A 16627-nucleotide genomic window follows, 5' to 3' on the forward strand; every position below is an offset into this window, starting at 1 on the left:
GTGGAACGCTTGGGGTATGGATCCGAGCAGCCAACAAGGCAGGCTAGACATTCGGAAGCCCTGAGGCAAGAGAGTGGGGCTGTGGAGAAGGGGGAGCCTCCAGAAAAACGGAGATGAAGTTGCAGGAGGCATGGTTATTTGGACGTGGGCAGGTGACAGAGTCAGGAGTGGATGACAAGTCCGTGTTTCTGTAGTTCCGTCAGATGGCCACGGAGGGAGGGGGTTTGGTGGGCAAGATTTTGAGTTCGGTTTGAGACCTGTCACCCGGGACCAGAGGACCATTTGGGAGGCAAGTGCCTAATGACCTAGACACGAAGATATTTGCACGTGACACATGCCCCCCCCCCCAACACTCAGGGTCCTGCTTAAAAATATTTACTTGGGGTTCTTTTTGAAATCTTCCATTTAAGAGCAAAACTTCCTTAATTTGTAATAGGGAATCTATAACTTAGTCCACATCATGAGGGTCATAATATTTGGGGTTAAATTTAGAAGTATTTTTACTTTTTTAAAAATGCTAGCAATAACAAGCAACATCCAACAAGCGAAACAACCCTCTTCTGAGCTGTTAACCTTCATCTTCCTTTGCCCAGTTCTGGTATTCATGCTTGGCTGTTAGAGTGACCACGTATGGAGATGACCCATTTCACTCTGTCCTACTCTGCCTTCTTGCTATCCAGTTCTCAACCATGGCTGAAGTATAGAAAGGATGAGATTTTAGGTGGACATTTCAGCAGTCCGGTCTTCATTGCCTAGTATTATTTTGCCTCTCACGTGTAACTAGGCACTATACTACTGATTGCCATTGTCGCTTGAGAAAGCCAACCCCAAATGGGACTTTCTTCAGACACTCTCTTCTCCCGGACGTATTTATTCACTGTTGTTTCTTCAGTGTTTTATCTCATATATGCTCTTACCCTTTTCTCTATTGGGCAAGTGGAATTGGTAGCAATAGGGGATCCATACCGCTCGGAAATCTTAACCATTTTGGAGTTGAAAACATTGTGAGGTTAAAAAAAAAATGTACAGAGTGCCAACAGCAAACATGTATATACATATAACCTTTTCAGGGCTTGGGCAACATTTCTATCAACTCAGGTTCTGATTAAAGTAACCTATTTGTGGGGCGCCTGGGTGGCGCAGTTGGTTAAGCTTCCGACTTCAGCCAGGTCACAATCTCGCGGTCCGTGAGTTCGAGCCCTGCGTCGGGCTCTGGGCTGATGGCTCAGAGCCTGGAGCCTGCTTCCGATTCTGTGTTTACCTCTCTCTCTACCCCTCCCCCATTCATGCTGTCTCTCTCTGTCTTAAAAATAAATAAAGGTTGAAAAAAAATGTTTAAAAAAAAAAGTAACCTATTTGTAGCATCATTTGTCAACTGTACTCCTTCAAAAAGAATGATCCAGTCATTCATTCATTCATCTAGCACATATTTATTAAGTACTTATTATGTGTTTTGCAAATTTCAGGTAAGGGAGATATAACAGTGAAGAAAAGACACTAAGCCTCCTGCTCTTAATGAATTTACCTTCTCCAGAGGGAAGACAGATCATATTAATACAGAAAGATTCGTGTCTATCCACTAAATTGCCACGGCACAGCATGGAAATGCTCTCATTTTTGCCTTTCAACCTAAGGAAATAGTACTTGGCTATCAGATGCTTACATACCACTTAGCTAACCTCTTTTGGGGCCAGTTCATTTGTTTTTATTGAATTTAAGTGATTTTTCCACCTTGATGTAAAAAAGTTGATTAAAATCCTTCCCATTATCCAGCTCAGGATAGTATAAACATATTAGAAAGATCCTTAGGGTAGTTGCCACACCCTTCTTCCTTTACAGATACATCGACTGAAGCTCAGAGATGTTTATGACTCTTTGAAGATGCACAGTTGATGTCAGAGATAAGGCAAAAATCTTGCACCTTGGGAAAGTTATTATAAGAATATTGATAATTATTACAACCGTGTGGGATAACACAAGCAGTGAGTTTGGTTTATTTTCATATTTAAATGTAAAATGGTGAATCGAACAGTAGTAGAGTGGCTTAAAATCTTAAGCTAAGTCATCTCATCTGAATTGAGTGAATTCAGAATTGGGCAAAAAATATTCGTGAACTATTTCATAGCATTTTCATAGACCATTTCTTGTCCCTCAAAGTCATTATCTATCAGTTTTGGAGGATGATTAAATTATCCTTTCGGTGACTATTTTAAGGGACACCTAAAAGGGTATAAAAAGAAAAGTCAACGTATCTAAGTGAGCCACTCAGGCTTCCTAAATATGCGCCCTTTTCCTGTACCTCCCTAGGCAACAAATCCTGAGCACACATCTCCGTGCAGTGAATCATTGCTTTTTAGATCACATTCTCTGAGCAAGAACAGAGAAATCGATATCTCTCACAAGATTATAGACGTGCTGGAAGCTGATTAGTCATTAACCTGTTCTCACTCCTCCCTGTATTCTTGAAGGGAGTCACAGTGTCTCTCAGTGGATTTTGAAAAAAACAAAACAAAACACCGGTAACAAACTTTGGAATGGAAGCAGGAATTAGTGAAGGGTCTGTTCCAAAACACTGGCGCCATCTTCTCATATGTTCAGGGCCGTAAATCCCAATAAATCACCTGAAATCAGATTTTGAAGATGATTCTCTGAAATATTTTTTACAATTGTGTCACTTGAGAAATAACTTCTCAAATAAGCCAAGGAAGCAGGATCTTTCAAAGACCTGTAGAGATCATGCCTCACTCGATGGGAACGAAAATGAATATATTAATGTCACATTCAGCCACTTTGCCGAGGCTCCAAGAACTGAGCTGCAAACAAGTTCCTTAGTGAGCTGCAAGAGTTAATGAGACTTCCAGGAGCCATAAGCTGGCTTGGGTGGTGTGGTTTCTGTATTCACAGACTCTGGTTCAATAAAAATGTAAATGTTATCTGGGTACACAAAACATATTTCATTGGTGATAATGAATCTGTTGACATACTGTTCCTACTTTATTATATAAATTTTAGTGATGTATTTGCCAGGGAGAAACGAATACACAGGGAAATACTCTGTGCACAGCTCTACAATATGCTCCGGGTTGGCACATGTCTGTGTCTGTCCTTGGCAGTTTGCTCGCCTGCCTCTATTGAATCAATCAGAGCACTGTGACATTGGGCGGAGGACAATGGTGTCCTTATTGACTGAGCTAATCTAACTGGATTTGGAATAGGGACTAGAAGATGAGTTATTTTTAAAGCAGAAGCCATTGATTCAAAAGCCTGCCATGCAGCCTGATTACTTAACAGATTTATAAAGATTCAGGTGTGTCCGTGTGGATGTGAAAGATGACCAGACGAGGAGGGATGGGCGGCCTGCAGTGGCCCAGGCGGAGGATCCTGCCTGCTGGTCTGCAAGCCTGCACCCGGCAAGGCAAAGATGGAGGGCCGTTCGGTGTCACCAGCCAGCCAGACCTGCCCCCGGACTTAAAATGAACAGGCGTGACCTCTCCTTCCAAGAATTTCAAGATGGTGACAGCAGAACCTTAAAGCAAGTGTGTGCACCCCCCCGTGCAACTGCACACACGCCCTTAACGCCTGTCCTGCCTGCTGGGTTCCGGGGGTGGAGGGCTGCCCTCTAGCGTTCCAAAAGAGCATTTTTCCTAATGCGTTTTCTTTTTTCACTTCCTCAGCCCCAGTCGGAGCTTGGACAGTTCATTTCTTGGCGCACTTTGTCACGAATAAGTGGAGATGGGGTAAATTATGGGAGGACCCTTTACTGTCCATACCTCAGCGGTAGCGTAGCAGCCCTGCTTCCCACAGATGGGAAATGACCCCGAGGACGCCCTGGGACCCTTTTCTTGCCCGAGCCTACCCTTAGTGCTCCTCCTGGCTTTGTGCTAAAGGGCATTTTTTGTTCCGCGCCATCCCTGGCTTACTTTGCTTTCTTCTTTTCTTTCAAACTCGGAACTGTTGTGAACTTTCAAAAAGGCGCTCTTGATGCAATAGGTTCTAAAACACTTACGGAATAACTAATAATTGTACAGGTTCACATTTTATTTGGTCTTAAATACAAAGCAATGACCGAGGTCGCCATACAAATAAGCACCAAAACAAAACAAAACAAAACAAAAAAACCTCAGGGAAGTCTCACATATCCTTGATTTTTATATTCAATTCGTTCCATGACCTTAGTTTATGATACGAATTAAATGAAATGGAGGTGTTGGGAATGAATGTTGATTTTTCATGTTTCATATTTTGTAGCCCTACTTTTGAAAGTACATTGGAGATTCCCAGAAGGGATGCAGGAGGGCCCGGTCCTTTTTTGTTTTTATTCCCCTTTCTGAACATCTGGCACACGGTAGGCACACAAATAAATGTTTCTTGAATAATTTAATGGAAACGAATGAATGACAAAAACACGGCAGAAGGGTCAAGTGCAAAATCTTCTCCATGCAGAGTCTCTCTGATTATATTTTACCATTGCATTTAGCAAAATCCCCTCAAAGTCTTAGAACAACTCCCCTTTACCATATGGAGAATATACACATGAGAAATACTGGTGGTTAAAAATACCCCACTCCCACACTAGAAGGAAAAAGAAAATAATGAAACATTTACTTTTCTCTCATAATCTCTCAGCTCTTTTTGCCCATAAACCTAAATGACAGATTATTTACTTTTTCTTCTTTCTTGAGTGGGTGAAGGAAGATGTTTATCAATACAAGGGGTGAGGAAGCAAGCACCAAGAATTGGGGAGGTGAATAATTAGTATGTTGTGCCAACAGCACGAGACTGTAAGTGCACAACTCTGCCCGACTCGGAGACCTCAGCCCAGAGGGAGGCAAAGAGAATCCACACAACAGAAACTGTGTAACCTGTCCCTCCACCGAGTCTCCTTAGGCGATGCCCGAGTCTGGCTATTTATAACTCCCCCTTTTCAGTGCAGTCATTACGACTTGCTCCCAGAACCACCATAAACCTAAAATTCCCCGCCCAAAAGAAAGGATCAAGCCCAGTGGGTGGGTTTGGCTGATACTGGAATTGCCAGGGTTAAGTGGTCTATTCAGTCCGGGTGACTTTAGAGGGAGGGCAGACAAGGCAGGGTGGGGGCGATGGACAACTAAGTCGACATGGAATAGTTTTATTCTTCCGCTGGGGCGGGAGGATATCAGCCTTGTGACCAACAGGAGACCTTCAGCGGGGACCTTCTCCATCCACGGTCTCCTCCATTTCTCCTGCTCTCCACGTCTCGGGCAGGAGGGAAGGCCCGGACCAGGTGAAGGCTGGTGGGGCAGGACCCCGGACCGAGGATGGGGCGTTCGGGACACGCCCCTGAGCCCAGCCCCTCTTCTCCGCCCCACCCCGTCCCCCGCCCCCTCGCCAGCCCAGCCCTGCGGCCGCCGGGGTAGAGCTGAGCTAGTCGCTGGCCTTAGCATCCCCCCCCCACCCCCACCCCGGGCGGAGCGGGCGTGCTGCTAAGAATACGTATTCCCGGCCTCCAGAAGGCTCGCAGCTACCCAGTTCGCCCCGGCCCTGCTGGGGAAGGGGGACGGGACAGTGCGGGCGGGCAGCGGGGCAGGGAGGGAAGGTTCCCGAGGGTAGGCGAAGCCAGGTGTCGTCTCCTGGAAGAGACTAGGAGCGCTTAGGAATGAGCCCCTCTGCGCTGTTTGCTGGCGGCGTGACCGAGGAGGGTCGCCGTGCCTCGCAATCCTTAGGCTTTGGGAGGAGGTGGGATTTTCGGGTCTTTGCGCCGGACAACACTCGAATAGGAGGAAACCTCCAGAAGGGTGGAATCCTTCGGGGAGCCCCGGGGAGCTCCTCTGTCCTTCGGGGCGAGGGCCAGAGGTCACGACTCCCAGGCGTGCGGGGAGGGCACACGGCTCCCGCCAGCGTCTGCCCCCACGTGGCTCCGGCGCGGTCTCTGGCGCCTCCCCAGGTGGCTGTCCCCGAGGAGGGGGCGATCCCGGAGCGGACCCCGCCCGCGCCAGCGCCCGGCAATCCGGGCGCGCCCTGGCTGCCATCCCCGCCAGGCACACGGGACTCGGGGGGCGGGGGGGGCGCGGGGGGACGGTGCCGGTCAGAGGGCGCCCCCGGAACCTCCGATAAGGAACCCTTTGGCCCAGTGGGCACCCCCCAAAGTGTGACAAGCCGACCGTGCAGGGCGCAAGTGAGGCTGCCCACCCAAGGACGTGGCGGGGTGCAGCACTCGGTCAAAGCCGCCTCGCTCCTCCATTGCGCATCTGGGGCAGTTCTCCGCTAAGGGGACTCCTCGCGCCCCAGGCCCTCTCCGCCCCCCCCCGCCCGGAAGCCCCCTGCCATCCGCGAGAGGGGGAAGGAGCGTGGGCACCCCACCCTCGCCGCGCTGGGAGCAGGAGGGTGGGAACCCCCTACCCACTAAGGGGGGAAGGGAGAACCCCCCCTCGGCGCGCCCGCATGGTGAAATGGAGAAGTTCCAGCTGTCCTCGGGGTCGGGGGCACCAAAGGATGGGAGGTGTCCTCCGGCCTCGCGCTGAGCTCGTGCAGAAGAGCGCGGGAGCACCCCCGCCCGCAGCCCAGCAGCCCACTGGGAGGCCGGGGGGGGGGCGCCTCCCGCCGCGCCGCGAGCTCGTGGGGGGCGGGGGGAGGCTGGGCGCCCCCGCAGCCTCGGAGCGAGGTGGGACGCGTGTGTGCGGGCGGGCAGCGGGAACCCCGGGCCGCGCTCCGGTAGCGGGGAGGGGGTGGGCCCCGCCGAGGCCGGGCGTGGGCGGGCGGGAGGAGGGGACGTCCCGGCCGGCGCGCGGCCGGCGCCCCCTCCCCTCCCCTCCCCCTCGGGCCGCCCCCAGCGCGTGGCTCGGCCGTCGGGGGGCGGCGGCGGTGGGCGGAGGCCGGGCCGCGCGCCGCGCGGTTGGTGGGGGGGGGAGGGGGGAGGAGAGGGGCGGGCCGAGGGCCCCGGTCGCACCCGCCCCCTCCCGCGCGGTGGCGGCAGCGGCGGCGCCGGGAGCTGCCCCTGAGGCCGCCGCCCGGCCCCCGCCCGCGCGTCAGCGCCCAGCCCGGGGCGCCGAGCTCCGCCCGCGCCGGAGGCCCCTGCGCGCAGCTCGGAGCGCGGCAGCCGGGCCGGCCGAGGCGGCGCGGGGGTGGGACGCGGGGCGGCGCAGCCCCGGCCGGGCGCGCTCGGCGGGCGCCCCGCGAGCCGGCCCGATGTGGCGGGAGGCGATGCGGCGCCGCCGCTACCTGCGGGACCGCGCCGAGGCGGCGGCTGCGGCGGCGGCGGCGGCGGCGGGCGGCGGCGACGGGCTGCAGCGGTCCCGGGACTGGCTGTACGAGTCCTACTACTGCATGAGCCAGCAGCACCCGCTCATCGTCTTCCTGCTGCTCATCGTCATGGGCGCCTGCCTCGCCCTGCTCGCCGTCTTCTTCGCGCTCCGGCTGGTGAGTGGCCTCCCCGCGCGACCTGCCCCGGCGCCGTCCCGGTCCCGGAGCCCGGCGCCCGGCGCCCGGAGGCGGACCCGGCCCGGACGAGCCGCGCGTCCCGCCCGGGGGCTGGCCCCTCGGCCCGCGGCTCCCGGCCCGGCTCGCGGTGGGGGGGGGGGGGGGGGGGGAGGGCGGCAGCGGGCGAGAGAAAACTTTCCGTGGCAGGTGGGGCCCCAGATAAAGTTGCCGGGGTGCTCCCCGGGGTGGACGGGCAGGGCGTGTGCTCCCCCACCCCGGCCCCGCGCACCGGCTGGCCCGGCCCGCTGCGCTTTCCAGCCGGCGCCGCGGCCGCAACATCTGCCCGAGACGCGACCCCTCTGGCCGCTGCCCGAGGCCGTGCACGGGCCCCCGGAGCCGGCGTTTTAGTTGGGAGTGCACGTTAACTCTCCCAAACCTGCCCTGGGAAAGGGGTTAATGGCGAGGGAAACGGGGGGAGGGGGGGAAGCATAGGATTATGCATCTCTGCCCTTATATCTATTTAGTCCCATAGACAGAACGAGATGGGGTGTTGACCTGTTGTGAGTCTGTAAGTAGCAAGCACCCACGGACCGTTGATTTCCTGTTTCTAGGGAGGTTGTTCATCGTGTCGACTCTTTCGTGCGGGTTTTTAAAGTGGGTTTCATCACCAGGAGCATCGGTGCAACTCAACAGCTGATGCCAGTTTTGCCAATTTATGTTTTTCAGGCAGGAATCCTTGGCTCGCTCCCTGGAGCGGGGAGGGAAAATCTGTAGATGGCGGTAAACTTCCTGTTACCGATCATTCTGGTTGTGTGGTTCAAACTTTTGCACTGCCTGCGATTATGTATGTATGTGCAGACTGCCAGGCATCGATTATCCAGTGGGGTATTTTGGGTCAGCGGTTGATCTGGAGATGTCTCTACTGAATGACTTTGTGTGTGTGTGTGTGTGTGTGTGTGTAGCTTAGAATAGAAGTATGCACGTGCATTCGGGTCCGCGGAGCAAAGAAATAAATGGACGTTTGCCTGTATTTCACCAAGTGTGTAAAATAACTGTCCTTCCTACTTGCCAATTGGTTTCTGATATCCTGAGCCAGATGGCACTCAGTTATTATGCACGGGAAAAACTTGTTATCATCATAGGGTTCTTTTAAAAGTAAAGTTTTCTTTCTCCCCACATTTCCCGAGAAGTGCTGTCTCCTGATGGAATTCGGTAAGAGTCCAAAATAGAATGTAGGGGATCCGGATGCCCCGGATCACACACTGGTTCTTCTATCATAAAATCCGGAGCGGAGAGCGCCTTTTGGTTCTGTTTTCTGGGTGTGACTTCAGCGCTGTCCTCATACCCACGGCAGCAGCCCCGGATGCCCCCTGGAATAGGCATGGCATCTCTGTCTCTCTTCACCACTTTCAGGACTGGCACCAGGCTCTCTAAAAGCATCTTTTGTTCATTCCTGCACTCGCAGGGAAGAAAGCACGTCAGCTTTCCTCTGGAAATCTCTTCTGCTAGGACGTCGCTGCTTGTGATTCTGTTGAATCTGTAATTCAAACCCTTCTGGCTCGTTCTCTTCTAAATGGAAAAGGAGGAGCAGGTGATGGCCTATTTATAGCACCATTAATATATTTAAAGACAAGTGTGTAGTTCATGTCTCCCCTGCACACACAGCACTTTGTTTTCTAAGATACAGGTCTCGAATTTCTTAAACCCCACTGATACAGATGTTCTTGCCTGGGCTTTTCTGAGGTTCAGCATCGTCCAGCTGTGACGCCCTTCTCTGAGTTGTTTTTGAGCTCTCCGTTAGTCTCTCTTTATACACCTCCTTTATGTTCCATATCACATGGTGCGAGTGGTATCCTTTTCACAGTTTATCCAGGCGTCTTTACCTTTCCTTGAGAAACCCACCATTTCCACACTTTCCTGGCGTTCAGCTAAAGCGTTTAAAGCACACAGTAAGCACTTCCCGGGCCATGGCTGTGGCCTAAGATGATGCCCAGAGGCAGCGAAATGGACTGTTCCTTGCTGTACCTGGTCTGTGGACTGACTACTGTATGAATCTTTCAAGGTGAAGAGCTCTGCAGAAACGTTCCAGAATCAGGGAGTATGGATGGTTTTGGTGGAAAGACTCCCTTCAGGTGGGGACTGGGGCTGCAGGGCCCAGCGGGAGGTGGGAACCCCCGCAAGCCATAGGCAGTATCCTTCCATACTAGACGTTAGGGACGACTGGGTCAGTTCTGAGCTCCAGACGGCTCGTTTCTCTTTTGCTTTTAGTAATATCATAAACAGCAGTTCCGCTTTCCGGAAAATGTTCTCTGTTCACACAAAGATGGAGCGTTGAAAGACAGGCCGGTGTTCACGTAGAGCTGTGTTCACACCAAGTGGGGTGAGTTCGTTTCTCAGACTGACCAGAGCTTGGCTGCTGAGCAATCTACCTCTGGGGGATGGAAATAGCCGCCTGGGGCCAGCCCAGGTTTCCACCTTCGAGCGCTTTACAAGAATAGCTGGGCTCTGATGTAATTCAGGAGCTCGGCACATCTATTTTTGCTGCCTGAAATCTTGGACAGATTTCTTCTTTCCCATGAATCTGCCTGATTTTGGTTTCTATTAGACTTCCATCCGTTCTTGTAGTAGAAAAAGTCTGGCAATCTTCTTCATGCACATCCAGTAGTCTCCTAGAACATTTGGATCACAAAATGATCTTCGCATCATCCAAGTACAGAGTGATGTTTTGCTATATGGACTTGCCTTTGTACGAAGTGATTTGGAATAGCTGGTAAAAATAAAAGGGTAAGTTTTGTCTTAGTAGCTCCCTAATTGACATGATTCACAAATCAGTTTCACTTAATTTCAACTTATGATCAATCAGTCCATGAAACTGCATGAAGTTAAAGTAGTTCTTGAAGTATTTTTAAACTTTTATTTTTAATGTTTATTCATTTTTGAGAGAGAGAGGGAGGGAGGGAGACACAGAATCGGAAGCAGGCTCCAGGCTCCAAGCTGTCAGCACAGAGCCCGATGCGGGGCTTGAACCCAGGAACCATGAGATCTTGACCTGAGCTGAAGTCAGACGCCCAAATGACGGAGCCATCCAGCTGCCCTGAATTTTTATTACATTGTAAAAATAAATTCTGAATTGAAACTTCACCATCTTGCTTAGTTATTTTCTACATAGGAAGCCATTAAATAGGTTTTATCCCACATTCACTAGGAATTATCTAGACATAGAATAAATAGGACGCCTGATAGCATGTCTTGAATTTTAATAATTTGTTTAATAATTTGAAACATATTTTCCGTTGCTTTTCAAGGGTGTTGTACTGAGAGCACAGGGCATGATGGGCGAAGTAAACTTGACACCTGGCATCAGAAAATAATGGAACTCATGAGATCAGACTTTAAGTTCTGAGTCTTATGATGTCACTTCATTTTCCAGGACTGGCTCTCATTACTACATGCGTGGAACCGTCTATCAGAATTAAATCCTCTCTGACTTACCACGTCCAAAATCAGCAAGCTTTTTTTTTTTTTTCGAAATTGGCCTGTCATTGTTAGCAAAGTTGACATAATTTTTTTAGTTTGTCAAAATACCAGCTGGCTCCAACCAGATTTGTTTTAGCTAAAATTCATGATGAGAAATCGTTAATATTTCAACTGGAATGGAAAACTTTTATTCCCATACATTTTAAATAGATATTGCAACAAAATAGATTTTTTTTTTTTGTTTTGCTATGAGATGGAAACCCATGCAGGTATACATGCTTTTATTAAATATGTAATATGCATGATTTCAACTGAGAATATGATCTGTCTTCTTCCTTTTTTGTGATTTGGTGAGCTAAATCTTTCAAACAATAACCGTAAGTACTTGCCATTCCAAATCAGTTTTCCAGGGAAAATTGGGTATTTTTTCTAGGGACAGATATATCAGTGTTTTTTTTTTTTTTTTTTTTTCTTTATTTATACAACGGAGAAACACACACAGAAACCCAGTCATTGTACAGGAAGATTGGCTTTATTATTCCAGACAGTATTTCAGCGCCCCCAGTGGGTGGTAGGATGTCAGTGGGGACACACTCAATCCCTCACCCTTTTCTTGGGGGGTGAAGGCTGGAGAAGGCAGATAAATATGTCTGGCCTCTTCTTTAAGGAACAGGAAAAGTTGTATGTACTTCCTCTGGTCCCATAATTCTGGGGGTGCATGGGACTAGAGCTTGTTCTTAGGAATCAGAGTAGAGGTATCTCAAGATATACCTTCCCGTGAATTTCTTTGCGTTCAGGAAAATCTTCCTTGGCAGGTGTTTGTAATTGCGACCAGCCTTTCACGAAATCATTCCCGTTATAACTTAACTGTGGTATCAACAAAAGATGAGGAAAAACCGTAATCTTCTGCAGGAAAGGTGGTTGCAATTTAGAAGGCTGACAAGGAAGGATTTGGAAGCATCCTTGGGATCTTAAAAGTGCACAATTCAATATATGCACAGGACCTAGTCTTCTCCTTTTGAAAAAGGGCAGGGAAAGTGATGGTTAAGAGCATCTTTCTGCATGGGCCTTTTGGCTTTGTGCCTTTCCATCTCTATGACCTTCGTCAAATTATTTAACCTCTCTGTGCCTCCGTTTTCTTGTTTGTAAAATAGAACGGTACCTGCCTTCTGAGGCGATGGTCCAAATTAGTGCTTGTGAAGCAGTCAGAGTAATGCCTGGCCCAGAACATGCCCCCCAGGAAGTACTGTCAGGAGAGTCTTCTGTAGTTGCATTTCCATTGTTGCTATGGAAGAACGTGTCACATGGCATTAAAGCTGGAAGGCACTCTTGGAGAATGAGGACAGAGACCCAAAGCAGTGCACTCGTTTCTTTCAGGTCCCACAGGGGCAGGGCAGGGGCCAGATGCAGGGCATTCGACTTTTCCTGGGGGAGCTTTCCTGGCGGCCACTGCAGATCGGAGATTCCCGGCTCCGGTCCAGGCACAATCGCGGGTTTCCTGTTGAAATTTCCTACTGATGTGAATGTCCTCAGCCCTCATTTTCCGGAATGGAGTTACACGTCAATTCTTTTCTCTTTTGATGTGAAAACAAATCTTGGTAGAGCTGCTTCCTGACGTTGAGCTCGTTGAGGTGGGCATCATTTATTTTCATTATGCCCGGTATTCCCAGTGTCTTCCCCATTAAGCCGAGGACCCATTTGTGGCTGTGCTTTTGTTGTCCGAGAAATCTCTGGCATAAATACCGTGGCATGTAGAATCATTCCTGTTGAACTATTTGCGAAGTTTCCTCTTACCGATATTTTTAAATCATTCTATTTAAAAGGTAACAACACTGTGAGAGCTGATATATTACTCTGTTACAGGTGTTTAATGGTGGTATTAATCACTTTGATATGTTGATCAGTAATTGCTAGTGATAGTCTAAACTGGGTGTCTGTGAATAATCCGCTCACACAGCAGTCCTTCCTATAACTTGATATTGGCTTCGGCACAATTTACTGGACTTCACTCATTCTCCTTACACCTGCAAAGCTCCTGAACTGTGTGAAAGCATTTTCACTACCACATTACCGTCATCTGATGTTCAGCATAGTGTTGTGAGCTTGTCTCGCCTCCTCAACAAATCGGGATGAAACGGAGCTCCGCTCCGGGTGTTTCACACAGCTCTGGCCCTGGCCCAGGCGTTGTAATTAACACGTGTGTAATTGATGGCATTGGTCTGCTTTCCTTAGAAGCTGGCCTTTCCATCAGGAGCCTACTGGTTAGCACGACAGAACTTTGCTGATAGCCCTGGATCGGGGTCTGTTTTGCCACTTGGTGTGTGCCCCTGAGAAATTAATTTACCTGCCGTCACCTCAGCTACTGTTTCGTCTGAAATAACACAAATAGCACAACCAGGCTCGGGGAGCTCTGTTGGGAATGAAGAAGGATAGATCATATGAACATTTAGCACAGTGCCAGGCACATATTGCACCCAAGCCCCACGATGACCTCACTGTTACTCGTATATTTGTGCCACAGAGGGTTTTCCTTGTCAAGGCATCCTGTAGGTGACATGTATTTCCAGCTGGAAACTAAATGGATAATAGGATTTTTAAGTCTGGGCATGAAAGAGCAGGGGATATGTTTCTCTTTATGTGATACATCTTGTGCATAAACTTTGAGTTATTAAAAAAAAGATAGTTGGTGATCCAAAGATAGTTTAATTAAAAGTCACATTTTGACATAAGTGTTTCATTTTCCAGCCCTAAAATTCATGCCAAATGGACACTCCTGTGGCTTTTCCTATTTCTCGATTTTGTTAGCTTTGGATAATGGTGTATAAAAGTAAGATATTTACGATGTGATTTCTTGGTATCAAACCGGGAAATTGACAGACCCCTGGAAATTCTGGCTGCATCCACCAGGTGTGTTTGGGAGGAGAGAAAAGGATGGTTGGGTTAGCTCACGTGTGCGTCCATTTGACCAAGTTGAGGTGTGGCTGATGTTGCTTTGATGCTTACTTTGTATAAGGATACAATAAAAAAAAAAAATCACAAGGAGAAAACTTCATGGGTCCAGCCGTTCCTGGTAATGTTATAAATAATGTTTTTGTTCCTTCTTTTTACCTGGGCTTACACTTCTGACCCAGAAGCCACATAGTCAGTTGAGAGAGTGATGGAAACGGTAATAGGAACCTTTACCTGAAAAACCATCGTGAGTAACTTTGCCAACTACCTTTCCAACTTTGCTCCAGTTTCCAGAACAATGGTGCCAAGAAAGAGTAGGAATAGAGAACTGGGTCTAGGCTATTAGGGATACCTAAGGCCAGTTATATCTTAGAGTCCAACCAAATCTCTTAAAAAAAAACTTGGTGCTTGAAATGGAAATTTTCAGTTAACACAATTAAAATATATTGGATGAATAATTTATTGTATTTGAAACATACAGACATAAGGTACGATAGCTTCTTTTTATTTTTATGTTAAAAAATTTTTTTTTAACGTTTTATTTATTTTTGAGACAGAGAGAGGCAGAGCATGAACGGGGGAGGGGCAGAGAGAGAGGGAGACACAGAATCGGAAGCAAGCTCCAGGCCCTGAGCCATCAGTCCAGAGCCCGACACGGGGCTCGAACTCACGGACTGCGAGATCGTGACCAGAGCTGAAGTCGGATGCCCAACTGACTGAGCCACCCAGGCGCCCCTATTTTTATGTTTTTTAAATGTTTGTTTATTTTTGAGAGAGTGACAGCATGAGTGGGGGAGGGGCAGAGAGAGAGGGAGACACAGAGTCTGAAGCAGGCTCCAGGCTCCGAGCTGTCAGCACAGAGCCTGACGTGGGACTTGAATCCATGAACCACGAGATCATGACCTGAACCCAAGTCAGACATTTACCCAGCTGAGCCACCCAGGTGCCCCAATAGCTCCTTTTTAGAACACTGAAATTATTGAGATTTCCCAAGATGGTTATTGCGGGTGAGAATCCTATGAACAAATCAAGTCTCTGTGGCCAGCCACTTAGAGGAGGTTCCTGGTGGAGAATATGGTGGACCAGTACTTTGGAATGGGGGCCTTGATTGCAAGGTCTTAGAAGTAGAACTTCTACCTGTTTCACTAATGTCCTTTACTGTCCCTCAGACATGATGGTGTTGGGACATTACAGCTAGAACGAGCCGGATCTCAAAGGTGCTGGCTCTCATTTCTACGTTCTTATCCCCAAGGCTGATGTGTGTGTGTGTGTGTGTGTGTGTGTGTGTTTAATTTATTCTTGAGAGAGACAGAGACAGAGCATGACCGGGGAGGGGCAGAGTGAGAAAGGGACACAGAATTGGAAGCAGGCTCCAGGCTCTGAGCTGTCAGCACAGAGCCCGATGTGGGGCTCAAACCCACAAGCCGTGAGATCAGACCTGAGCTGAAGTCGGACACTAACCGACTGAGCCACCCTGGTGTCTCTCGTTTTATTTTAGAGAGAGCAGAGGAAGAGAGAGAGAATCTTAAGCAGGCTCCACACGGAGCGTGGAGCCCGACGTGGTGCCCTGTTGCATGACCCTGGGATCATGACCTGAGCTGAAATCAGGAGTTGGATGCTCAACCACAGAGCCACCCAGTAACCCCTATTTTTTTAAGCTGTAAAAAAATTAAGGGCAAAGTAGGTGAGACTTCAAGCAACTAGTGATCTGTGGACATTATAAAGGAAACAACATTTTAGACTAGTTCGTTAGTAGAACCAGTAATGATGTTAAAAATTCAGAGAATAAAGAGATCAGGTGAGTACAAATGAAAGACACAGTAGTTTCAGATATATGGTGGATCAGATGTCTAATCCTTTCTCATCATTGGCTTGTAGTTAATTCAAGCATTTAACAGCCATGTTCTTCACAGTTGGTCTCTAGGTGCACGGAATGGGGTTTATCATTTGACCAATTTGATCAATTTTTGATTTTTAAATACAGTTCTCATTGATACCTATCTGACTTCCTTATTTACATTGAAGTAAACACTCATGAACCCAGTCGAAACCAGAATAGTCTGTATGGCACTCCTGTCCCAATCCCCTGCTGAGCCTCAAACGTAAACTTTATATTGAACTTTTTGTCATCGTCCTCTTGCTTTTCTTTTTATTCATTTTATCATGTATGTATGTGCATCTGTATATATTATTATAGGCATATGGTGTGAGGTAGTGATTGAGATCAGTTACATTTTTTTTCTTGTGGTGAATGAAATTTTCCTAATCGCTTTTAGCTGTTTCTTTCCCCACATCTGTCTTTCCTACATCAAAATTCCATATGTGAGTGGTTTGTTATGAGTTCTCTATTCTGTTCCACTGGTTGAGTTTTGTTTTGTTTTGTTTTTACCTTTGTATTCCTGCACGTACACACACCCGCTATAATTGGTAAAGCTTTGTAATACGTATTTAGATTAAACACGTAGTAGCATTCAGCTCCTTTAAAAGTTTCTTGACTTTTTTTTTTCTTCTCTATAAACTTTATAGTCACCTTATGTCAACCTCATATGGTTGAGTATGAAAAAACTCAACTGAGATTTTGTTAGTGTCGTCTTGAATCTCTTGATTCATTGATGAGATATTTTATGATATTAAGCTTTTCTTTTTTTTTTTTTTTTTAAATTTTTTTTTTTTTTCAACGTTTATTTATTTTTGGGACAGAGAGAGACAGAGCATGAACGGGCGAGGGGCAGAGAGAGAGGGAGACACAGAATTGGAAACAGGCTCCAGGCTCTGAGCCATCAGCCCAGAGCCTGACGCGGGGCTC

The 16627-nt window shown here is 48.4% G+C and overlaps 1 protein-coding gene across 4 annotated transcripts in view; it reads left to right on the top strand.

The window, feature by feature from the left end:
• The first annotated feature begins 7093 nt into the window (after nt 1-7093).
• The window catches only part of ADCY2 (adenylate cyclase 2), a 415997-nt gene continuing 406463 nt past the window's right edge, over nt 7094-16627 (top strand). Inside the window, exon 1 of one of the 4 annotated variants that reach the window (XR_015240410.1) lies at nt 7094-7395. Coding sequence is in view for 3 of the 4 variants with exons in the window: in XM_086675813.1 (XP_086531939.1) it covers nt 7165-7395 (231 nt within the window). In the remaining variant the exon portion in view is untranslated. The remainder of the gene's footprint in view (nt 7396-16627) is intronic. The other 3 variants (XM_086675813.1, XM_086675806.1, XM_086675797.1) reach the window with 3 other exon arrangements.

The sequence above is a fragment of the Puma concolor genome, chromosome A1 (genome assembly GCF_028749965.1).
Source record: "Puma concolor isolate L17-30 chromosome A1, mPumCon1.1.hap2, whole genome shotgun sequence".
NCBI lineage: Eukaryota > Metazoa > Chordata > Mammalia > Carnivora > Felidae > Puma > Puma concolor.